The 26,078-nt window shown below is 40.2% G+C and overlaps 1 protein-coding gene across 2 annotated transcripts in view; it reads left to right on the top strand.

Moving 5' to 3' along the window:
• SORCS2 (sortilin related VPS10 domain containing receptor 2) overlaps positions 1 to 26,078 on the top strand; it is an 818,166-nt gene that overhangs the window by 659,866 nt on the left and 132,222 nt on the right. For both annotated transcript variants that reach the window (XM_054030250.1, XM_054030251.1), the window contains exons 4-5: positions 13,236 to 13,400; positions 18,815 to 18,888. In XM_054030250.1, the coding sequence (XP_053886225.1) occupies positions 13,236 to 13,400; positions 18,815 to 18,888 (239 nt within the window). The remainder of the gene's footprint in view (positions 1 to 13,235; positions 13,401 to 18,814; positions 18,889 to 26,078) is intronic.

Below are 26,078 nucleotides of genomic sequence, written 5' to 3'. Positions count from 1 at the left end.
CATACCTCTTAGCTGAATGTGTTAAAACTTGTGCATGCCAAAACAAGGTCCTGAAATCTTCCTTGCTACCTCTATTAGCAGTCCCCTCACTCCCAAGTACACAAAGCTCTGGAATTTCAAAACAAAATTATTTTTAAAAAAAACCAATCTAACTAGAGATGGTTGGAAACTTTTTACCAAAACAAAATAAAATTAAAAAACTGGAGTAAGGGGATTTGTTTCTTGTTTTTCTATTTGATTGATTTTTTTTTTTTTGCATTAAAATGTGGCCCAAAATAAGAAATCATATCTAAGATATTGTGTTTAGAGTGGGAAAAATACATCCCTTAGCTATGATGGCATATATATCTGAGATAGGGAGCCCCACCCTAGAATAGCCAATAGCCCAGTGGTTGGGGCACTCACTAGGAGGTCAGACATCCAAGTTCAAGTCCCTGCTCTGCCTAATTCAGAGCAGGGACTTGAACCTGGGTCTCCCACATCCCAGGTGAATGGCTAATGAATACTTAATTATTTATACAAATTGAAACACCTCCAACAGGAGTGTGCTGTCACTTTCATTTTCTCTCTCTCTCTCTATTTCTCTCTTCCGACCTTGAACCTCAACACTGATACGTTTACATAAAATATTTCTGTTTTGAGGAAATAGCATTTTTTGGTTGAAAAAATTGACAAAACTTGTTTGTGACCAGCTCTAAGCAATACCACCTGATCTGAACACAGAGAGAATCAGAACAGTGAGTTATCTTGGCAGATTTGTAGGTTTTCTAAAAACCTACCTTTATAAAAAGTGGGCACTGCAAAGCTGCACAAGCCTGGATCCTGATCTAAAAGACATGCTCTAGGAATTATTTTGGAGTTCTCTGGCCTGTGTTAGATGGGAGGTCAGACTAACTGATCACCACAGTCCTTTCTGGCCTTGCAATCTATGAAAGGTTTGCTATTTACAGTTCCGCTAGAATCCGAGACAGAAGCACTGAATGCTGTTAAATGTAAAAGCTCTATTCTCCAGTGAAGTCCTTTCTTTATTAATGAGATTCAGCCTGATGGGACCAAAAATTACTTTAAAAGACATTTCCTTTTTGTTCTTCGGGGGCTTTTTTTCCAGTACATTTGGACTGGATATCAAAGATGAGGGAAATATTTCACTAGAAAGAGCTTTTATAATTAAGCTTTGTAGCCTACATAAGTGAGATGTAACTTAATTCAAGTGGAAATTAATAATTATATTTCCAAGGCATGCTTTTGGTGCCCCAATAAATCACACAATCAGCTGTGCATTACATGGTACGGGCTTACATCATCTCTTTCCTTAAGGTGCGTATGTTACCCTATATTTTAGAGGAGAAGGGCTGTGTAATCTTTAGCAAGAGCTAGAGTTAGACCATCATATAGGTTCTTATAGGAGTAGGTGCTTACTGAAGTGCTCTCAAAACCCCAGTCAGGTTTCTTCCCAGTTCCAGCTCCCTTTTTTGTACTTTTCTGTACATTTCAGGAGAGAGCTGGTCCTAGAATCCAAATATGTGAGCAAATAAAATGTATGAGACTGGCTTTTTCTAGTGTTTCTAGTGTATAGTGACTACATAGGTGGTGGGGCAGGTAGGAGAAAGGGCGTCTATAACAGAAATGCATGTACTTAGGACACATCACAAAGCTCAAATGTTTATAAAACATAAAATAAATACATTAGATTTCCCCAAGCAGCCTGGCAAGGAGAAGAGGAGAATCCTCCTGAAGCTCACTCCAGGATATTTCAGTGAGAGTTAATTGTATTCTGTGAAGATGAAGTGAAAATATGGTCCCCAGCTGGGAGAGCAAAAACAATTGGTTCCCCAGCATAAAGACACTGTTCTTTGTTCAATACCCATATGCTAAATATTTAGTCATGGAAACTGCCTTTCTTTCCTTCCTGTCTTCTCTCTATTCATTGCATGCTAAACTAATTATTGCTATTCCTGTAATTCCCCTTAGAGTAGGGGTAGTCAATAGGTGGACTGCAGGCCAAATCCAGACTGCCAGGTGCTTTTGAACAGACACCAAAATCTTTTTATATACTAATTATTGTTATTTTTCTTTATTGTTTTTCTCTGGAGTCTGGACCTGGACTATACCTTGAACAAGAAATGTGGACCTTGAAAAAAAAATTGACTACCCTGCCTTAGAGTCTAGTGCTGTGTTTGCTGCCAACAAATTTAAGGCCAGAAAGTGGGGATTGTTTGTTCTGTCCTTTCATTAGATTAAGACACAATATGCAGTCATTTGTTCTGCATGCAGTATCCTGCTTGGAAAACACTGTTGTTGTGCTTTGTGATGCCCTGAGGCAGAAAATATATGCATTCTTAACTGGAGAGGAGGGGGAGAAGGTGGGATCTGTAAAGCAACTTCTTGAATTCTAATAATGTGCAAAAAACCCAAACTTAAAAGATTGATGTCTGCCCACTCCATCTGGGAAATCAGAGATGTTAGGTCTTCCTAAAGACCTGGGTGGAAAGACTATCCAATTTAGTTCTTGCATTTTAAAGGAAACCAGCTGAGAGAGAGATGTATATTTTACCCCACGTAACAGGATGATTTAAGATTTTGCTGTTTTTAGATACATAAATTATACACCCAATACACTAGATGGTCCCTTCACTCACACAGCTTCCAGTAGCCATGCCAGTGTTTGACCTTGAAGAGAACCACAAGACTGCTCTGTTTTTCTTCTACCCCTGTTTACATTGCAGTGTCTTAGAGTACCATAACATGATGCTGTAGAAATGCACAAGTTTAGTCCAACACTTATACCCATGTAAAATGAAGTTAATTATCTTACACCTTTACAGTCTAAATATGGCTTCTCTATACTGTAATAAAACACAGTGGCTGGCCCAAGTCACTTGCAGGACTTGGGCTGTGGAGCTGTAGAATTGCAGTGTAGTCAGTTAGGCTTGGGCTGGAGGCCAAGCCCTGGGACCCCACGAATGGAGAGGGTCCTGGAGCTCAGGCCTCAGTCTCAGAGCAGTTTTATCAGTTGGCAGCCCATGCCAACTGATACAGGCCAGCCACACGTGTTGTATTGCAGTGTAGACATCCCATAAGGCCCAAAAACACTTACATAGAGTGCTTAAAGTTAAGAATGTGCTTGCATGCCCTGCTGGGTTGACTGGGTATGCCAGCTTAGATGTTCATTCTCTCTCCAGCACACTTCATGTGCTACCATTCTAGCTGGTTACCAGCTCATGTTAACATCTTGAGCCCTGTAAGGTTCATTGCGCATCACAAGTGTCTAGCACGCTGTTGATACTAAATAATAAATAGCCCAGCTAGTAGTGTCGGATTCAGAATGATTAACTAAACTGCTCTACACGGTTTCTATTAGCCCTACGAGGAGTGTTTCAAATGGCCTTTGATTTTTTGTCCTGATTTTATGTAAGTCCAGTAGATTTCTCAGGGGCACTTCTTAATAGTCCCACCTTACATAATTGACATTCCCTATTTACAGTTCACTTGGAAATCAGCCACTCTTCTGGAATGATCTCCTGAGATTTATCTGTGATACTTAAACATTTGCAAGAGGCCCCTCAAGAAAACATAAAAAGTGCTATAGAACTGTAAATCGGAGCTCTAGAAGAAGCTATGAACAAATAGAGTGTAACAATAACACAGTATCCAGGAATATAAATATGGGTGGGGGTTCGAGTACATGTGGGCACTTACTAAATTCAGTAAACAAACACGAGCCAGTTTTCTAGCTCTTGTTAATGTAAAACAACTGATACAAATGCATTAATAACATTAGGGTTTGTGAAGGGTGATTTAGGGACAGCCACAGGAGAAAACCTGCAAGATAAAACTTGTACTTTCAAGGCATTTTATTCCTCTCTCTGCTTGGAATTATCTTGGGTTGATTCTTAAGATATTGTTTTTCACCAGTATGGGAGTAAGGGGTCCATAACTCATTTCAGCTGTGCCACTCATGAGTTATCAGGTCTTTCATACCGTCTGAGATAAAAATCATAACCCATGGCAGTCCATTTTGTGTGTTTTATGAATGCCCTCTGAGAAACAACATCTCATTTACAATTGGAGCCTGGAGCGAGAGTAATTTCTGCATCAACTGAGCACATCTAATAACACATAAATAATGTAAATTGTAAAAACAACAAAAATAGACAGGTTAGTTACTTACGTTTGAAAAATGTTGAGAATGTGGCTGCAGTGCTGATGAACTGTTAACCACTGTCCGGAAATCTGTATTTTGTTACGAAGAACAGTTAGTTCCAAAACTCAATGAGTATGGTATGTGAAGCACATTAATCAGCAGTTTTAAGCTATGTCATCACTAAGGGCTGGATCCTTCAGAGTATTGAGCACTCTTGCCCCAGTCCTAGGCACTTAATCTGTGCTTAACTTTGTCCACGTCCCGTTAATGGAAATTAATTTACCTTAGTGGAACAGCTCATAAGTTTAGGCACATTCTTAAATGCTTTGCTATATTGAAGCCAGAGTGCTCAGCACTTTGCAGGATCGACTCCTAATAGCCACATCCTCCGACTTCAGTGGGGATTCACTTTAATGGAAAAACTTCAATAGGGCTTGAAGATGGTCAGCACCTCACAGGCAGCATTCAGCATCTTATTAGGAAGGGTCTGAAATATTTAAAATATTTAAAAAGAGCGTTGCTTTTAAGCTTAGTTTATAACACAAAAGAATATTAGTTATTTTAATTTTAGAATATTTGAGGTTTTGTTTTTATAAAACTGTATGAATCAAGTGCTCTCGCTCCCTTGCTTCCAACAGAAATCTCTATTATTGCAAGACCATAGATAATTCCTATGATCATTCCCCATGTTACTTAACTATTCCCTCTTTTGAGTATTGTGAGAGGTAATAGAGAATCAGTGCTGGAATTAAAGCTAAGAACAATTGCTGATGTTATACAGATGTTATGGGATTACCCATGTGCTATGTATTTTTGTTTGGTGTGTTGTTGTTTTTTAGACCTGCTAATTAAGATAAACTTTTATGTTGAGTTCAGATTTTGAATGGAGCCATGTTTTGTTCTGCTAGGAGTCCTAGAAACACATTCTCAAAGTATCTCCAAGTATAGTGCAAGTGAAACATTTTTTACTGAAGTCTAGCTAAAAATGCCATCTGGAAACCCACTATGGTTCATTTAAAGTAGTAGATAGCAATAGTTGTAGTAGCAAGATGTTGCATTAGTCTTCCACAGTTCAATGGGACTACTCTGTGCCTAAAGTGAGGCATGTATGTTAAATTTTTCTGGGATCAGGGTTTACATTTGCTAGTTCTATGAATGCAACATCCTGCTACTACTACTACCCACTACTTCCAATGAACCAGAGGGTTTGCAGATGGCATTTTTGCCCCAGAGCGTGTGTGTGTGAGGGTTGGCAGCATGAATTTGGAGACATTTGGTCCAATTTCTGAGAATTTGATGATTACTACAGTTATGTTCAGACTGGAAGCATTTTATGTACCTATCACACTGTTGGCCCTTTGTAATCATAAAATTATTAAGATAAAAATAAGAGAAGGGGTAATATTAAGAGGTCCAACACTTTTTATTTACTGTGTTTTGACCTGTAGAAATGCTAATGAACTATTTTTATAGCTTATTTTTCGATCATATGCTTTTCTTCTCTCTTTCTGTTGAGAGGCAGGCAGGGTGTGTGTGTGTGTGTGTGTGTCTTTTTGTTAATTTAAGGCTGCCAGGTGCTGGGACCAAATCCAGGATAATCTCCAGCTCCTCCTTTCTCCCACAAAAGCCATTGTTGACAGGGCCGTCTTTATGACCTGTGGGGCCCGATTCCAATACCCGGTGGCAGTCCGTGGCTTCAGCGGCACTTTGTGGTGGGGGGTCCGCTCTGGGTCTTCCGCGGCACCGAAGGACCCCCTGCTGCCGAAATGCCGCCGAAGACCCCCGGAGCAGGGCCCTCTTAGGCACGGGGCCCGATTCCGGGGAATCGGGTGAATCGGCTTAAAGCTGGCCCTGATTGTTGACACCGTACTGCGCGTTGGCTAGATGTAGGGAAGGGAAGTGGGGAGACCTGTGATAACTCCATCTTAGGCTGATCATTAGAGGCCTGATTCAAATCCCAGGGAAGTCAGTGGGAGTCTTTCCGCAGACTTCAGTGGGCTTTGAATCAGGTGTTACATCATCAGCCAGAAATGGGTGCTGAAGTACAGTATGTAGAACCCTCACCCTGGTCCCCGTTCAGCACTCTTTACTATATTGACTAACACCATTGATTTCAGTGGGAGTTTTGACCTAAGAAAAGAGTGTTTAAAAAGCACCTTTAGAACAATTAGATCAGAGTCCATTAGCTTTTCAAAGCATTGTACAGACATTAAGTCATCATCACAATATTCTCGGGAGGTAAGTAAAGGCATATTATCATTCTGACTGGATAGCTGGGGAAACTGAGAAAAGTTAACCAACGTGCCTGAGGTCACACAGTGAATCTTTGACAAAACAGGGAATAGTTCTCAGAAATTCCTGCTTCTCAGCCTTAAAATGAACCCACTAAGGAATGCCTTTCTTCTAATATCCAACCACAGTATAGTTTAAAAAACAAAGCACTTCATCAGTACAGCTCAGTTCATCCTGCCTCTTGTGTGTGGAAGGTTCTTCCCCTGCATCTCCCTATTTTTCTTAACATGCCCCCCCCCCACCCCGACTCTCAGATCTGGTAGATATATGCTGTGTTTTAACCTAGGTAAAAATGATGTCTTAGCAAACAAAGACTGACATAGCTACTGAAAACTGCTGTTGTATGATGGACGCGTCACAGTGACTGGACCGTGCTGTGCAGTGACTGAATAACAATCACCCTTCTGATGAGGTGCATCTTCCGTGGCTATTAACAGAACGTGAGCCATAAATAATTATTATTAGTAAATTAATCAATCAGTCTTTGTTATTCACTCCTCCGGGTCTTCTGCTCAAATGCAATCCTGCAGTTGGACATGTGCCAGTGCAGAGACCTGGGCATGACACTGTAAACTTTCTGAGGGAGGGCCTGTCTGTTTTCTGTTTTTTTGCAGCACTGTGCTGTGCTCTTGTCACTTTATGTTGTACAGGAGCAGCCCACTGTATGTGGGACCAACTGGATCTTCCCAGTGGCTTTCACTTGGGCTTAATTGATCTTCTGCTATTTGTTGGTGATATGGGCAATATCACTACCAAGTAAATTTTGCTTCTATATTTCTTTTTCACAGTCTTCTCCCTGAAAGTAATGGTAACAAAACACAGGAGTCTAAATCCTTTATTATACATCTTTTACTACATATGGAGGACCCCACCAAATTCATGGCCATGAAAAACGCGCCATGGACCGTGAAATCTGGTCTTCTCCCCTTCCCCTCCCCCCAATGAAATCTGGCCTTTTGTGCGCTTTTACCCTATACCATATAGATTTCATGGGGGAGACCAGCATTTCTCAAATTGGGGGTCCTGACCCAAAAGGGAATTGCAGGGGGTTGCAAGGTTATTTTAGGGGAGTTATGGTATTGCCACCCTGACTTCTGTGCTGCCTTCAGAGCTGGGCAGCAACAGAAGTGCAGAAGTAAGGGTAGCAGTACCACAACCCCCCCTACAATAACTCTGTGACACCCCCCCCCACACACACACACACACACACAACTCCTTTTTCGGTCAGGAGCTCTACAATTACAATACCATGAAATTTCAGGTTTAAATGGCTGAAATCATGAAATTTATGATTTTTAAAATCCTATGACCATGAAATGGACCGTGAATTTGGTAGGGCCCTATACATATGCAAGAAATTATGTTACTACTTTTCACTTACATTATAGCTCTCTATCTCTCTCTCTCTCTTTTTTTTTTTTTTTTTTTTTTGCTGCACTCCAAGACAGTGACACAAGTCTATACTTTATCTCAATAGCTTGCCTGACAGTTTAAATGACAGGCTCTCTCTTTGGAACACTCACATAACTCCAATTAATGCTAATGTGAGTTATGCATGCACATTAAGAGATGAATACACACCTAAGTGTCTTTGTTGCTTATTTAGATGCCATAAGGTTAAGAGGAAAAGTCAGAGATAATTTAATAGTTTTATAGTTTCACTGAGAAATAGTGGAGGATTCCAAAGGGAATGATGAAAAGCTATAAAAAAGTTATGAAAAGCTTAATTGAAGTTTAGAAGTGATTAAAATCTATTCTGGTTTCTGGGTCCAAAGCCATTCAAGGAAGTAGTTATTCATTTTGAGCTAAAACCATCAGCAATCACTATTTGATTCTGCTCTCCTGACAGTATGGCCCAGTTACATTCATGAAGCAGTCACAAGATCTTTCGCTAAGGGGAAGATCTGTTGCTACTTGTCCCACTTAAAAAAAAAATCAAAACTTGTTATGGAAAGTGCCTGATGAGTGTGTAATATTTTATCTGGAATATCACCCTCGATAAACTGTCATGAGGTACATGTGAGTCTTTATGTATCAGTGGACTGGCGATGTGGAGATCCAGTATACTAGCAGAGGGTGTGTGTGTGTGTAAAAGCAGAAGATAGTACTTCTGGTCTTTTTGGATAAGAGCATGAGAGACAAATATTGTACATACTACTCAACTAAGGACCTTGGGGAAATCATTCCTTCCTACACTATCTATGAAGGGTGCAGAGAACTCTTTCAAACATGGTATTACCAGCAGTTGCAATTGTATTAGATGTCTCCTGATATTTGGTGTTTTTCATGAAGTCCAGTTCCTGGAGGCAAGTTATTTGGTGAGAATCTCAGCTTTCATTTAAAAACATTTGAAGCCTCAAGCCCTCATTGTTCTGTAAAAAAGCTGTAGCCTGCTTCCTGATTTTTGGACACTTGGGGTTGGCAATGTTGCAAATTACCAAAAGTCGTGGATGGATAGAAATTGAGCCTAAGTGGCATCATGCCCTCACTCTTTCAACCCTGTAGAACTCCCTTCATGTGACCTCTGTGTCATGTGGGCCTCATAGGTTTTGTGCTATGTTTGTGGAGCCAAACAAGAGTCTGTCTATATGTCATAATTCCTACACAAATACCTGGGTTTTTGCCCAGGGGAACTGATGTTTCCCCTGTTAACATTTAACTCTTCTAGATATTTCTCCAGGAATATAATGGGGAATGGTACTAATAGCTAGGCCTTGCTAATCCAGTCTTACCCCTCCGTGGATTGCTTGAGATTTTCCAGATTTCCCATCAGATTTTGGGACAGTTGTTTGGAACAACAATCCCTATGCATACCATGGATGACCAAATTTAGAATTACCCTTTTAACTTTGGCCCTCCAACATCTTTTTTACATAGACGCATAATCTGTCTGATTTGTTATTGTTTAGTTTAAAACCTGCCAAAGATCTAGCCAGGTGGACAGCTTTACAAGAGTAGGTTCAAAGGGATGAACAAAAGTCTGCTGGTCTTCATAAGATCTATAAATAACTATCTTTGTTTTAACAATATTTTTTTAATTACCACATACCCCTATGGAAATCAGTGTTTGACACATGATACAGAACTGTAATAGCTTATCTTGAAAACAAATGAATGTTTACGATATAGATGACAGCTTTACTTTCTCTTTTGTCTGTGAGAGAATAGGCTTATTCTAATATATTTCAGACCCTCAGTATCTTACTATGTTCATTCACCAAACTTTGTATTTAGAAATTCATCTTGAGTATAATGAGAACAATCTGTGTGGTTTGGTGTTTTTTGTTTAGTTTTTAAATAGCATGTAGATATAGTCATCATTGTGAGTTAGGTATCAGCCGACCCTGTCTACGGTTACTTTCATAGAGGTTTATCCCAAACATTGCCCATTTGAGAATTGCATTAGCAACCTGTGAGGAAGTTGGTGAAACACACAAAGAAGCACATTATAACTGCATTCAGCTTTAATACCGAGGTGTGGCCCATATAGAATACTGGTCCTGGTAGGCAGTGCTCCATCTTGATCAAGGAAATGCAATTCTGTAGTACAGAACTCTTTTGGGACCATATTTGGCCCATGAGCTGCACATTGGCCAGTACTGCTTTAATTTATACAATCAAATACATTTTATTTGAATATTGTGTCCTTACAGGGATCACAAAATGCTTTACTCAGAGTTTATAGACAACTAAAGAGAAAAAGACATTAAGATGTGATGAGAATGAGAGGTAAAACTTGTAAAGATAACATTTCTATAATCCCCCCTTATAGATTCACATAAAAATTTCATATTTCACACTCCCATGTAAATCATAAAAATAAACAATATAGAAAATCAGTGAATCATACGTTGGTTACAGGCTACATCCTGCTTACTTCTAGTTACATGGGCTAGTTACATGAATAAGGCAAGCAGGTTTTGGCCTCATATTGTTGAAATATTTTGTTAAAACTGAGAAAAAGAATTAGTGTGTGGTCCTAGGGGTGTATGTAGGATGGCCCCTGATTCAGCAAAGTACTTCATGCTTAACTTTAAGCACATGAGCATTCCCATTTACTTCTACACAGACAGTCAATGGGATTTTTCGGGTGCTTAAAGTAAAGCATGTACTTACATATCTTATTGAATCTGGGCCCGTGAATAACCTATTTACAAATTTCTTGCTGAGGGACAGAGGCAATAAAAGCTCAGTCCAGCTATTGTATCTGTGCAAGTTTACCAGGGAGTCCAATTTTTTAAAATGCAGTTCTATTCCAAAAAGTAACTGAGGCCTTGTCTAAACTATGCACTAAATTGCTGCTGCTGCGATCGACGCATCTGCATCAATGTAATGGGTCTGGTGAAGACACAATAAGTCGATGGGAGAGCGCTCTGCTGTCGACTTAATTAATCCACCTCAACGAGAGGTGGAAGCTCTGTCGAAGGACGAGCTTTAAGTGAATGTAAGTTATGTCAACTTAAGTTATGTAACTTATATAACTTAACTAGCATAACTTACATCGACTTACAGCATTAGTGTGGAGTAGGCCTAAGTAAAAATACCATTGTGCTTTACACAAGGCACAGTCAACCTGTGGAACGCTTTGCCAGAGGATGTTGTGAAGGCCAAGACTATAACAGGGTTCAAAAAAGAACTAGATAAGTTCATGGAGGATAGGTCCATCAATGGCTATTAGCCAGGATGGGTAGGGATGGTGTCCCTAGCTTCTGTTTGCGAGAAACTGGGAATGGGCGACAGGGAATGGATCACTTGATGATTACCTGTTCTGTTCATTCCCTCGGAAGCACCTAGCATTGGCCACTGTCGGAGGACAGGATACTGGGCTAGATGGACCTTTGGTCTGACCCAGTATGGCCATTCTTATGTTCTCAATAGATGTTCCCTGAGTATGTTTGTCATCATTTCTGCTTCCACTACTGACTGCTATTCACTCTTGTTTGCAATGCAGAGCCACCATAACTATGTGAAAGAGATATGGATTCTCTGCTGGCTTGTGCATCATCAACGGAATATTTTAATTGTTTTGATTGCAAAATTTGTATTGTTGTTGATGTGTGAGCCAGAAAGAACACAGCTGGACTTTGAAATTCCATGTTGCATTTGCTGAGCAATCAGTTAGTAAAATAATCTTTTTATTTACAAGCTGAATATGTTTGATCGGGAGACATGATACAAATGGAACCTCACAATGCCATTTTCAAAAGCCATGCTGTAAGATTCAGACAGGCTTTGAGGGTGAAGAAACTGAAAGGAGTTTGATTCTTATTAGATTCTGCAACAAAAATATTTCTTTGTTACTGAAAGCCTTATATGAAGTCCACGCAATCAGACAGACAGCAGCTGCAACTTTTATTAGGTTTGAGTCAAAGTAATATCCTGAGATAAAAAGGAAATGCGGATAATTGACTGGCATTTATTTTTGCAAAGCATCAAAGTGAGATTGCTATCTGATCCAAACAGAGAGAGCACTGTTCAGCCATATGAGGATGTTACAGACCAGTTTCATCCCTGGTGTGTCTCTATTAACTTCAGCTTAGTTACAGCAGTGATTAAGCAAGTGATTTGTTTATAAAAATAGCTTCACTACACAAAAGGGTTAGTTATTTAAATGGTCACATTAAACAAGATATTACTAGAATTACTCCTTCCTCAGTAGTTGGAGCTCCTGCATGTGGCTTTATCAACCCTGGGACAAGGACCACAATAGAAATAACGGGATTAAACTCAATACCTTTGAGATATAAGTAGGGTTCCCAGGCACCTGGTTTCTGACAGGAACGCCCGGTCGAAAAGGGACCCTGGCGGTTCCGGTCAGCACTGCTGACCGGGCTGCTAAAAGTCCAGTCATCAGCATAGCAGGGCTAAGGCAAGCTCCCTGTGACTCCCAGAAGCGACTGGCATGTCTGGCTCCTAGGCACAGGGGTGGCCACAGGGGCTCTGCATGCTGCCCCTGCCCCAAGCACCGGATCCTCAGCTCCCATTGGCTGGGAACCGTGGCCAATGGGAGCTGCAGGGGAGGTGCCTGTGGGTGCAGGCAGTGCGCAGAGTCCCCTGGCCCCTCCGCCTAGGAGCCAGACATGCCACCCACTTCTGGGAGCCACCTGAGGTAAGTGCCCACTGGCCAGAGCCCGCACCTTGCACCCTAACCCATTGCCCCAGCCCTGAGATCCCTGCTACAGCCCAAACCCCTCATCCCCAACCCCGCCCCAGAGCCTGCACCCCAAGCAGAGTTTGCACCCCAACTCCCTGCCCTAGCCCGGAGCCCCCTCATACATCCAAACCCCTCATCCAGAGCCCACACCTCCAGCTGGAGCCCTCACCCCTCCCACACCCTAACCCCCTGCCTCAGCTCAGTGAAAGTGAGTGATGGTGAGGGAGAGTGAGGGATGGAGTGAGCGGGGGCAGGGCCTCGGAGAAGGGGCAGGACAGGGGCCTCAGGGTAGAGGGTGGGGCAAAGGTGGTCAGTTTTGTGTGATTAGAAAGTTGGCAAACCTAGATATAAGGTGGATACTTTGGGTACAAACCTATAAGATGCTTTGTACAATCAGCTTAGACTCATTTGAAAGAAAGTTTATGGAGCCTGGTACCTGCTTAGGAAATTAATGGAAACTGGGTGTTCAAATCCCCTAGACAGCTTTGAAAATCTCAGCCACAGAGTTCTTGTGAAGTGTGTTGCCTAATTCCTACCGTCTCCTACATTTATGCAACAGAAATAATACTGCATTGGCTTCTAATATTGGCAATGAAAAATTCTTTATATAGTGTTTTTATATGTAATACCCTTTTTCTTTTTTAGATAATTCTTGTGAGTTCTTCACATAATGACCGGGACCAGAGCCTTTTCATGAGCATAGATGAAGGAGCCACTTTTCAAAAGCAGCCCATTACCTTCTTTGTGGAAACCCTGGTTTTTCACCCAAAAGATGAGGATAAGGTGATTGCTTACACCAAGGAAGGCAAGGTAAAGCTTGGGTGTTCTTGACCATCACATGATGTTTCATATTAACCTAATCAGATTGTCATAACTTGCTGATTAGGTTTATATAACATGAGTTGCCTAAGGGGAAGCAATACCCAGTTCCTGAAATGCTCCTTTCTCTATTTCAGTAAATTATATCAATCTCAAAATGCCATTGTCCTTTTAGAGTATTTTCATTCTCTGTCATTTCTTGTTGATACTGATATTGGCAATATAATCTATCCTGTAACGTAATTATAGTTAAGTACAATCCTAGAAACTTTTTTCCCTAGAAATTGGCCATAAGCAGTTGTATAATGTAGTAGAAAGTTAACTGAGCTGAAATATTGGCTCCGAAGCCATTCTTGGTTGGTAAAATAAAATGAAATAAACCTTTGCTTAGGTGTAAAGCAGAAGAAGATTCCATTGAATCGGTAGATCTGTAGAAAAGTAGAAGAATACTCTCTTTGAAGTATTCAGACCACATACAGATTTAGAAGTCACATCAAATTATTTGTAGACTTTCAATAGTGTTCTGGATTACTGCTCCTTAAAGTATAAAGATTTATGGCATTTTTCTGGATGTGTTAATGTAAACACCTGCAGTTGAACACACAATCCAATAAAAATGTATATTCAATCTTTTTTCATAGCACCAGAGCTAAAGCTGTAAAATCATAGAGATTTTGGTCCTGATTTTGATCTTACTTACAATGTTTATATTGACATAACTCTATTATTACTCCTGATACGTACAACACTGAGTAAGATCAGAATCAGGCCCTTTAAGCGTTGTCACCGTGTATGGAGGGTTTATCTTGCTTATGTGATGAAGGGAGTAGAGGGCAAGTTGTTCATTTTGCTGTCAATTATTGCACAGATATTACTGTGATGTTCTACTGACGTTTCATTGAGCTACCTTTCAGGAACTGAATCTAAAGCTATGCTCAGCTGATCACCAGTGGTTCATGCTGTTCCACTATTTACAAACAAGGCTACATCTAGAAGAACTCATGACAGCTTTGACTGTTTCTGCCTTACAAATGTCATGGTGGATTTCTTTGTTTTGTTAAGTCAGTTTTAGGTCCTAAATAACATACAAAAATGTTTTGAAAATTTGACAGCAGCAAAAATATTTACGTGGGAAAAATACAGCACAAAAGCCTTCATTCTGTTTTCAGTTGAGTTTCTGGTGGAATAATCTACTAAGGGAAGTGGTGGAAGCTCCTATTAAAATTAGACTGGACAAAACACTAGAAAATGTGCAGTAAGTAACAATCCTCTATTGGCCAGGAGAAGGATTAGGTGATCTAATAGATCTTTCCTTTCTATCAGTCTTACAATTAAAGCAGTGAAACATAGGGACATAAAAGACCAAATTGTGCAGTCTTTACTCAAGATGTATGTAAGAAAAGCTATCATTGGCTGGAAGGGGAGATTTACCTGTGTAAATCTTGAGTAAGGACTGCAGGATTTGTCTCAAAGAGAGTAATATAAATAAATAAATAATGGAGATATCCCCTCTCCTTGAACTGGAAGGGACCTTGAAAAAAGTCATTGAGTCCAGCCCCCTGCCTTCACTAACAGGACCAAGTACTGATTTGCCACAGATCCCCAAGTGGCCCCCTCAAGGATTGAACTCACAACCCTGGGTTTAACAGGCCAATGCTCAAACCACTGAGCTATCCCTCCCCTCAGAGGTAGAGATGAGGGAGAGAGAAGGAAGAGATGGAGGGCAAAGTTCAGAAGTGGCATAAAAGAATCACTATGTTGAAATCCATGGCCCCAGAGGTAACATACGCCTTGAGAGAGCTCATAGTCTGGATCCTAGAGTTGTATAATTATATTTCCACCTAAGTGAAAGAAAGGTGTATCAGAAAACTCATGAGAACAAGCTCTCTCATTTTTACAGCCTAAAGAAGTTCAGATAATTTGGATAAACTGAGAAGAAGCTTCCTAATCAACCCATTACTTGCAGTAGCATTTTTGAGTGCGCAAGAATGCAGGATTGAGCTCTTTGACAAATAGCAATCTGCAAGCTTCTGTCTCCTGGAGCATCTCAATGTTCTCATGATTTCTGGCTTGATTTAGTTCCTACTTTATATAGTAAAACCTGGATTGTTCTTCTCTTGAGTACCCTGTATTTTATTTAAATAAAGTTCCAATCTCTAACTGACACTCTATAAATGAATACAAAGCTAGTCAGTGCGGTTGGGTTAATCTACTTACTGGCTCAAGTCTATACTTTCTTTTTTTGGCTACCAAAATAATAATGAACATCAATCAGTTGTTCACTGAGACAATATAAATGCTTGATTTCATTTTTAAGACTTGACAGGGATCACAGGAGATTTTAATTGTTTCTTTGAAAACTGTGTGAGGGTGGGGAAAAAACCTGAACTCATGTATTCCTGTGGCCTTATAAAAAGTGACTACATTAATTTAGTGCAAGGCTGGTAATGAACAGAATAAAAACTAATTCAGAAGTGTTTGCTGAAATGGAAAGTTTTGCCTTTTCCATTAATACAACTTTTACACCACAAATGTAATTTCAAATTTGATGTTTGTCATGGGTAATCAAAAATAAAATACACGATGAGTCAGAGTTTTCTCTCATTTAGGGCCTGATTCAGCAAGATATTTTAGCACATGCATAAATGTAAGCATGTTGAGAAGTCTTACTGAATTTAAGTTAAACACATTCTTAAATGCCTTGCTGAAATGGGGTCTAGCTCATTACTCCTAGATATACCTCTTTTTATTATGATAAATTATTCCTTCCATTCTTGGTGTTTTAAACTCTTCAAGTTTTTGTTCATTTAGCTGGTTTTTTGGCCAACCGCTACATATTTGTATAGGATACATCTATGCCAAACTAGATATCTTCTCCGTTTTTCTAATCCTTAGCAAGTCATTCCAATTTGCTTCCTTACCAACTGTTGTTCTCCGCTGAACTCTCTTCATCGTTGTCTTTCTGACTGATAAAGGGTGATATTCCAGAGGTGCTTTCACCAAATTCATAGACAGAATGTTATGTCCCCTTTCCCATTACATGCATTTCCTATGTCATATATGTAGCCTAATACCACCTATAACTTATACCTTAAACAGCAACAGCCTGTACAGTGAATATCCACAATACAGTGAACATTGTCTCCTATTCTGATCACTTTACTTCACATTTCCATGGAACAAAGCCCTGTTACTATGCAGTATAGTGCACGATAGCTGGATAGTGTTGTTCTTTGGCCTCCATATTATTTCTGATTACAAAAATTAATCGAGAAGAGGTGCGTAACCCCACATTCTTAAATATGTAAATAACACAGTACATAATATCCATAATAAAAGCGCAATATGTACATAATGGATTCATCACTTTCATTTGAGCCTCTCCTGTTACAAACAAGTGTCTTTCTGAGTATTCCCTACGAGGCTCTGCACTGCAGCACAGACTGTGCTTAACAGATAAATGAGGACTTACATTGAAAGGGAGAAGTTTTCCCCATTATTTTCATCTGAAATATGGCAGGGGGAGGGAACCCAATCATGTGTAAATTGAATGAAATAGCAAATACAAGGGACTTCAATGTCTGTGTATATCTGACTTCTTAAAGTTGTGCTAGGGGTTACTTTATAGCTACAGAGGAGAATGCCTTCTGGAGGCTCTGATTGAAATGAGGTAGTCTTTGAATGACTAGTGTTATGTATTGCACATGTCATGGAACGAGAATTATATCTGTGCTACTGACATATCTTGTCTCAGTGTTCTTGTTGTTATTAGCACATTAATTTCTGAAATTAAATGTGGTGGGAAAGAAACCAAGCCCAGTGTTACCAACTGTGACCAGTGCAGAGGAAGGTCCTGGCCCCATCCCCTACCATCTCCACCTTACCTCTTTTGAGGTGGCTGTTGCTCCCTGGGGTACAATCAGGGAGCAGTCTCTGTGCTTATTAGGATCCCTGTTAAGCAAGTGCATAAGTTTATCTATAGTCAGCAAAACTCTGAAGCATCTGATTGGCTTTTCACGAGACTTAAGCCTGTGCTGAACAGTAAGCATTTTAAGTAGGGCTGTCAAGTGATTAAAGAAATTAATTGCGATTAATCACGCTGTTAAACAATAATAGAATAACATTTATTTAAATATTTTGGATGTTTTCTACATTTTCAAATATATTGATTTCAGTTACAACACAGAATACAAAGTGTACAGTGCTCACTTTATATTTATTTTTGATTACAAATATTTGCACTGTAAAAAACAAAAGAAATAGTATTTTTCAATTCACCTAATACAAGTATCGTAGTGCAATCTCTTAACATGAAAGTTGAACTTACAAATGTAGAATTATATACAAAAAAACCCCTACATTCAAAGATAAAATAATGTAAAACTGGTTGAAGCATCAAGGGACATATGAATCTTTAGCACATCTGGCATGTAACACTGGCTACAACAGGGCCATGCAAATGCCTGTTCTCACATTCAGGTGACATTGCAATTAAGAAGTGGGCAGCATTATCTCCCGTAAATGTAAATGAACTTCTTTCTCTTAGCAATTGGCTGAACAAGAAGTAGGACTGAATCGACTTGTAGGTTCTAAAGTTTTACATTGTTTTGTTTGTGATTGCAGTTATGTAACAGAAAAACCTACATTTGTAACTTGCACTTTCATGATTAAGAGATTGCACTACAGTACTCGTGTGAGGTGAATTGAAAAATACTATTTCTTTTGTTTATCATTTTTACAGTGCAAATATTTGTAATAAAAAATAATATAAAGTGAGCACAGTAAACTTTGTATTCTGTGTTATATTTGAAATCAATATATTTGAAAATGTAGAAAAACATCCAAAAATATTTAATACATTTCAATTAGTATTCTATTGTTTAACAGTGCAATTAATCATCATTAATTTTTTAATCGTGATTAATTTTTTTGAGTTAATCACGGGAGTTAACTGTGATTAGTAGACAGCCCTAATTTTAAGCTTTGCAGAATTGGGGCCTTGAGCATTTGCACTTGGCTGGCCCCTATGTGGGAAAAACCAAGGGAGGAAAAATTCCCTTGCACTCCCTCCTCTTGCACAATCACAGCGGGGTTAGCAACAGTCTGATCTAAAATGAAATTGTGCATTGTTTTCATGGGAAACAAGGCATCATTGACAGAGCATTTTACTCTTCTATTTATATGTATAAATGTTAAGCAAGTTTGTCTTGGTTTCACTTATTCGAAAAGATTCAAATGTTATTGCTTTGGAAAGCATTCTAGAAAGTTCCTTGGACTGATTTTGATTCATGTGAAATCTGTCATTTTAATAGCTTATTTCAAAGTCCCTTGGTTAGTCACTGTCTTTTAGAATTTACACTGTTAGCAGTGCTCTACCAGCTAATATTTTTCTTTTTTCTTTGAAGCTATATGTGTCAGTTGACTTGGGGAAAAAATGGACTCTTCTGCAGGAACGAGTGTCAAAAGACCATATTTTTTGGTAAGAGGCATACATTGTTGTTAGTCTCCAATGAACACATGAAAGGGAAAAGTATCTGATACTAATCCTCCTAGGTGTTTCCTGAGGTAGGAGGAAGGATAATAAAACAAATTTGACATCTTTTGCAGGGGCAATTCTAGTCTCCTGTTCACCTGGGTCCAATCTTGCACATTCAGACTCATACTTACTCAGGCAAGAAGCCCCAATTGACTCGAACGGAAGAGTTTTCAGCACTGTGGTCTAGTGACGTTGGTTTAGAGAGAATTTTAATGTCCGCTCAAACTGCACTTCATTTTACAGATAAAAGTGATCTCTAGAAGCCAGACGTATCAATCTAGAGGGAAAAATCTATAAAGTTAAAGGCTGAATCTGGCATATTAACTACATCTGTATAGAAAAATGTTCATTGCCTGGGAAGCAAGTGAAATTCGCAAAACTTTTGCTGTCTTTCCACAAATATGGTGGGTTGTTTTCACAGGGAGAAAAAACTATTTGTTGGACAAAAATGGCCACTGTTCTATGAAAGTGACCCGAAGCCAATCTGTGAAAATGTGTGACTTGTTCCAGAATGGAAATGAACCTTCGTCTTCTGCCAAAAAAGAGAAGAAAAATTGTGGTCAGTTGTGGAAGTGATCAAATTTTATATTTAACCAATTGCCTGAATTCTATTGGAAAAAAAAAAACCTAAAAAAATCTCAGCTTCCACATGTGGGCTTTAATCTAACAAACACAGAAGGTTTCATACAAGTCTAATTTTAGCCTTATGTATTATTATTTTGTATTCCAATCGTACCCACAAAGTGCTAGACACTGTCTATCCATACAGGAAGACATGGTGTCTCCCCACAAGATCTTTGTAGTTCCTTTGGTGTTTCTGAACTGCGTAAATTGCATTGCAGTGTGAGTATCTTCATCCTTGTGCAAAGTCATCTCTGGCTTTCAAGATTATGGAGTTAGTCAGCTGGTGGCCTACACTATAATGGACTTAACTAATTTTAACTGCCTTCCCAACTAGTGCCCGTGCTTCCTGTGCTCCCCCTCCCCCAGTTCTTTAGGCAGTTGGGGTATGTCTGTGCAGCAAAAAGTCTCAGAGCCCGAGTCAGCGGTCTCAGGCATGGGGAGTTTGTGCTGCAGGGCTAAAAATGGCAGTGTAGGTGTTCAGGCTCAGGCTGGAGCCTGGGCTCTCAAACCCGGTGCTCTACAGGTGAGACACTAGGGAGACTCGCCCTGGCCAACTCAGCAGGGGCTCTGCTGATCTTCTTATTTGGAAGTTACGCTTTGTAAAATATAGATATTATAAAGTAAGGATATTATAATAAATACAAATATGAAATATTATGGTCAGATTGGAACCTGGTAATCCATCCCAAATACAGGTTAGCGTGTAGAGGCCCCAGAAGCAGGACAGATAGCAAGCTGTGAGTCTGAGTCACAATGTGCTTCCTGCTTTCTTCTTGGACCTAGGAGAAGTAGTTTATTCTGTTTGTTGGCACAGATTACTTACCCCTGTGTCAGCTCTGGTGGACCTTTTCCACCTGCATGGGAGAAAGAATACCAGCTCCTTTCCCCCCCAATTCCCTGTCACACAGTAGGGCTGATCATTGAGGCTCACAGCATTATGTTTGTGCCACAAATGACCAAATTCCATTCAAAACTCGTGTGAGCTTGGAATTTCCAAGGTAAGATAGATCCTTCTTCCTACATAACCATCATTATGAAGGTTCTTTTGAGTCTGTCTTAGCTACCTTGTCCTGTACTTTTAAATTTAGAAGCAACATTCTGGGCCAAATTCTGCTCTGGTTTATTCCCCATTTTCTTCACTGGGGTTGCACAGGGTATATAAGTCAGGATGGCATATGGCTCACTGTCTTTAATTAGAGAAAAAAATCAATGTGCTTGCAGTTCTATCATCTTGTGTTTTTTAATCCTTGGCTATTATGATCCTTGATCAGTTCAGGTAATATTTATTTTTTATTTTTGTGTTGAGATCAATATGATAAACCGCTCCAGTACTGCTATTAAGATGGGATGGGATGGGAGAATATTTTCATTACAAAGTATTTAAACATGGGGGGGGGAGAGGCAGACACAGAGCAGGGGACATTGGCCAGGTAGGGCACTGAATGAGCAGTTGACAGGATGATTTTCAAAGATGATATAATGAATTCCCCTTGCCACGCCCAAAACATAAATCAGTTGTAACTCAACTATATTACTATATTGTGTAAATCAAATTGTTGTGGTTTTTTTTGTCTCCCCAAGTAACTCAAATTCCCAGGAGCCATTATCCTTTAAAGCTAATCAGAGTAGACATTTGCAACAGTGTTTAAAAAAAAATCCCCACAGTACTGTATGTAGTAAAAACAGTTTTTGACCTGGTCCTTCCATTGTAAGCAATGAATAATGCTGTTTTCACTGCATTTCTAAGCAGTGCTTTGCCCTTGAACTGACTGTGTGAATTACTGAAAATCAGTTTCAGTTCCAAATCTTGAACCTATTAAAGTTCTGATAAGCATAATATTATTATTAACGGATTATATTAAAGCGGTGCTGGAGAAGAGACAGAGCAAACCTGCTAGTTTTCACTGGATCTTTGATAGGAGGCTCATGTAACAGTGATGAAGGGTTTCTTGTTTTTAGAGCTAGCTTATTTGAGGATCTCTCTGCATCAGCAGGCACCACAGTAAATTGCATCAAATATTTTACAATGGAGCCCTTTTGTGTGCTTCTTGAGGAACCTAATTAGTGTAGATGAACTGCACATCCATGACAGATTCCACCTGATTAGGTACCTAGTTCTTGCTTCTCTTGAATAAAATGAGATTAAAAAAAAGAAACCATCCTCTGCCTCCTCCCACAAATTAACCCAGGGCATTTAAAATACAGAAGTACGGTCTATATGGAGATCATATCCAAAAGCATCGACTTTATATTTATAGTGTGTGAAGGGTTATTGTTCATGATTCACATTTCAAGATGTACTATGTGTTAACAATTTGTGTTTTTTGACTCCCATATATTACGTGACTGTAGGTCAAATTATAAATGAGCACTACTACTTTTCTGATATTTTTTGTGACTGAAATAAGTGAAAGCTGTTATGAGCAGCTCACAAGGATGAGAAATAGTTAAATAAAATAACAATCCTGGTTAAAACAATCTTAAAGGCTTGACAAACTCAGAACAAAAGAATTCTGAATATAGAAATTCTTAGTGTTCTTACTGAGAAATGTAAAATGTGCACAATGCATGACTGTGTTCATGTGTAGACACAGACACAGGAGCTTGTTTTTCTACTCCATTATATCATTTTTATGCTGGTGTAACTCCCTTAAAGTCAATGTTTTGCACAGTGTAAAAGTTGAGTTAACAGAGTTGTGAATTAGGCTTTCTGAGATGGGAGCTGAGAGAAACAGAAGAGGGGCTTAAACCCTCCCCCCAAAACTGCAGGGAGCTCTGCATAATTAAGAGGCCTAAGTGAGAACCTATTAATAGCTATTATTTGTATCAAATCCATCCAAAAGATTAAATTCAGGCCACTCATGGTGCATATGTGGGAACAAGGTGGCCAAAACCCATGGAGACCGATGTAGCACTGACTTGCGCCTTGTTTAGTCATTTACAGTTGGGATGAGCCACTACCAGATCAGACTGCTAGTTTTACACTCACTTTGCTACAGGTATACGCAACTCCACAATAGAGCTGGTCAGGAGATGAGAACATGAGAATTCAGGACCGGAAGAGCTCTCCTAATTCATCAAGTTCAACCCCCCTGCTATTACAGGTGACCCCATCCTAAAATCATACACTTACCAAGCTCCATCTTAAAGCCAGTACTCCGCAAAGCACAAGCCAGTTGAAAATCAGGCATTGTGGAGTCCACACACCATAGATTCTCCAGGGCTGCAGAAGTGGTATTCTAAGGAGGGGTCAGGGAGTGTGGGCCACACCTTGTGTATACCCCACAGATCCACCAGGCACCCCATACTGCTGAAATCAGTCATGCACTTGGCACTAGTAATCTATGTGAATGGCTGTACGGGCTTTCCTGACCCAGCTAGAATAATATTGCTTGTGTGTCAATAGTAACCTTGTATTTGAGGACAAATGTAAAGAGGGCCTGGATATGTCCCACAGTATTGGTAACATCCAACTGAGCTGCCCATCCACTCTTCTGCAACCCCACACTTTAGTAATTCTTAGATTCCAAGGCCAGAAGGGACCATTGTAATCATCTAGTTTGACCAGCTGTATAACTAGGCTTGGCAGATTTTTTTTATCATTTCAATGGATAATATATGATTATTTTTGAGCATTTTTTTATTTGTATCCATTTAAATTTTCGCAGTTTGGGAAAGTATGATGGGGGGGCAGTCAGACAATAATTATGTAATGACAGTAGGTGTTGAGATTCAAAAAACTAAAGCTTAATAACCATTAAAACACAAATTGTCAACATCACATGTTGAAATACACAAAATAAATATCCTTAAAGCAAACTTGAATAAGTTCTCAAGCAGCATTTTTCTCATTTTGCCTATGTGTAAACAGTTCGCACTTTACTGTTATTGTTTCAGGCTGTCTGCAAACTCAGTGCATTGGTTACACACACTTCATGTTTTGCAGATTTTCTTTACTACCATAACAACCAGCGACTGAGTTCTTAAAAAACAAAAGCTTGAGACTCTGGAGAACAATTAAGAGGTCTATCCATGCCTTACCCTTAGTGGCCCTGAGGGGCTGCATCCCACACTTCGGGAGACATTGCTGTATATTAGCATAGCTGAGACTCAGATCTAGACCCTGATGATCTAAAGGGTACGCTTTTACTAGATGAGCCCAAAAGGAGCCTCCCCTATGCAAGCTGAATTAAACTTGTCTCAAGTGGTGGTTGTTCTTTAAGTATCTTACAGAATTGTAATAATGTGAAACACAATTTGTATATACAAAACATGTATTGTCGTACATGAATGGGTTTTTTAAGCTAACTTGCCTGTTTTATTGTTTGACTATAGGATCAAGTCCACATTCAGTGGCTTATGTATAGTTGCAGCAAGTGGTTATGTTGGAAGAATACAAGAAAAACATCTGAACCACAAACAAACAAACACATGTTATTTTCCCCCCAGCAAGCTAAAAACAAAAACAAAAAAACCCCTTTCATTTATCCTCATCTGTTTAAATAATTTTTTAAGGGGAAGAGAGCATCTGGGGATGAGATATTGTACTTTAAATGTCAGCCCAATCCACATTAAAACAAATCAGTTGCAGCCTCTCACTTTAGAGTGTTACAGTGGAAGTGAAAATATACTGCACAGATGCAGACCTCACTCTTGCCACTACCAGGTGCCACTGTTGTGGGGAATGAAGCTGTCAGGAGACAATTGTCAATTCTCGGGTATTAGAAGAAGTATGAAAAGCCTAAAGCTATTGACAGATATCACAATCTATGTTTATGAAACCATTAGTGATAAATTATGGATCCAAAAGGTTATTTAAAGTGTACCCCAAAAGCAGTCTTTGCATTATTGATGACATCTCCATCTCAGCTTTTGAAAATTTCAGCTTGAAGTTTCTGCAGGTTTGTTGTATGAGGTCAAGTGCAAAAAGTAAAATATTCAGCAAACAGCATTCTTCTTCCCTGAAGAGCAACTGTTGAGCTATCATGGTTGATTTGACATATTACAAATATCTAGATAGATAGAGATGTTCCACACTGTGAAAAAGATTGAAGATCTTCCCGCCATTCACATGCACCTTAGCGTAAGCCCTTCTGTGGGTTAAATAACTTCTCTGATTTAGGATATTGTCCACAAAATACCACAATAGATTTTACATTTTGCAGACCGATTTCTCAACAAAAGCAAGATTTTACTCTTGTTTGTGATCTAGCAATTTCCTGCCTTGTCTTGTCTCCTGTTCTCACATCTCACTTCTCTCCCCATTAATTTTGTCCAAAATACTGCTGCAAATATCTTTCTCACCAGTTCGTCTGATCATGATTTTCCTTATTGTTAAGAGCTAGCTTATGGCTTTTCTACAAGCCCTGTGTATGGGACAGCATGTAGCTTGGATCATCCTAGGAGCAATGCAGGGGAGGTTTTGTGCCCCTCAGAGGCACGGTTCCCTCCCTGCTTCTCCCATGCTCTGTGGGTAAGAGTACTAATTTACTGCTGGCACACTACCATGTTGCATCATGTGTGCTAACTAGTACATTGTGCGGTGGAGTCAAGGCTCCACCCATTCCCGACACACCTCCTCTAGGGGATGGGTAGCATCTACATGCACAGTGCCAAGTCATAGTCTAGTTCTGAATGTCACACTACTACCCATCTTTTTCCATGATCAGGTCAAACTTCTCGTCTGCACCTTTAAAGAACTCAGTAGCATCTCCATTCACTCACTTCTCTCATCGCATTTTCTCCTCCACACCATTTTATTGCATCCTAACCTTGTCCTCCTGCAGAGCACTTCTACCAACTCTACTTGGAGGGGTTAAGTGGGATTAAAGTGGGGCATAGACCTTAGGCTGGCCCTCTGCTCACAGATGAATACTATCCATTTACAATAGCACTTTTCAGACACAGAAGCCACGGGGTGGGGGAAGCCCCAGCAGCCCCTGACCCTCTCCCTGGCAGAAGCTGCAGGATGGTAGGGGAAGCCCCCAGTACCCACCAACCCTGGCAGCAGGGGAAGCCCCTGCACCCGCTCTCTGGTGGAAGCTCCAGGCGGGCAGGGCAGAAGAAGCCCCAGCGCCCTGACCCATGTCCTCTACAGAAGCTTGGGAGTGGCGGGGGAAGCCCCAGCACCCAAACCCCCACTGTGGCCCTGGGACTGAAGGAGCTCTCACTCCCTGCTGCGGACCCGGGGCCGTGGTGCAGGGACAGAGCTTCTCTGGTCTTGGGGCCACAGTGGTGGGGGGCAGAAAGGAGCAAACAGGTTGTATGGGGCGCAGTGGGAGGAACAGAATGGGGGGACCCTGGGTGGAACAGGGATGGGTTCCAGGGAAGGGGCAGAAAGGGGTGAGGCCTTGGGCAGGGCTGCAGGCTAAAGGAGCAGAATGGGGGCTGGACCGCAGGTGGAAGGAGTGCGGAGGGGCCCCCCACTTGCTCTGGCCCAGGGCCCCAGGAAACCTTAATCTGCCTCTGAGTCTGGCCCTTAATCTTTCCCATAAGTCAGTCCCATCAAT

Source organism: Malaclemys terrapin, chromosome 5 (assembly GCF_027887155.1).
Source record: "Malaclemys terrapin pileata isolate rMalTer1 chromosome 5, rMalTer1.hap1, whole genome shotgun sequence".
In the NCBI taxonomy this organism is placed as follows: Eukaryota; Metazoa; Chordata; order Testudines; family Emydidae; genus Malaclemys; species Malaclemys terrapin.
Note: the sequence above shows the minus strand (reverse complement) of the source record. Positions and strands in the feature narration are given on the sequence as shown.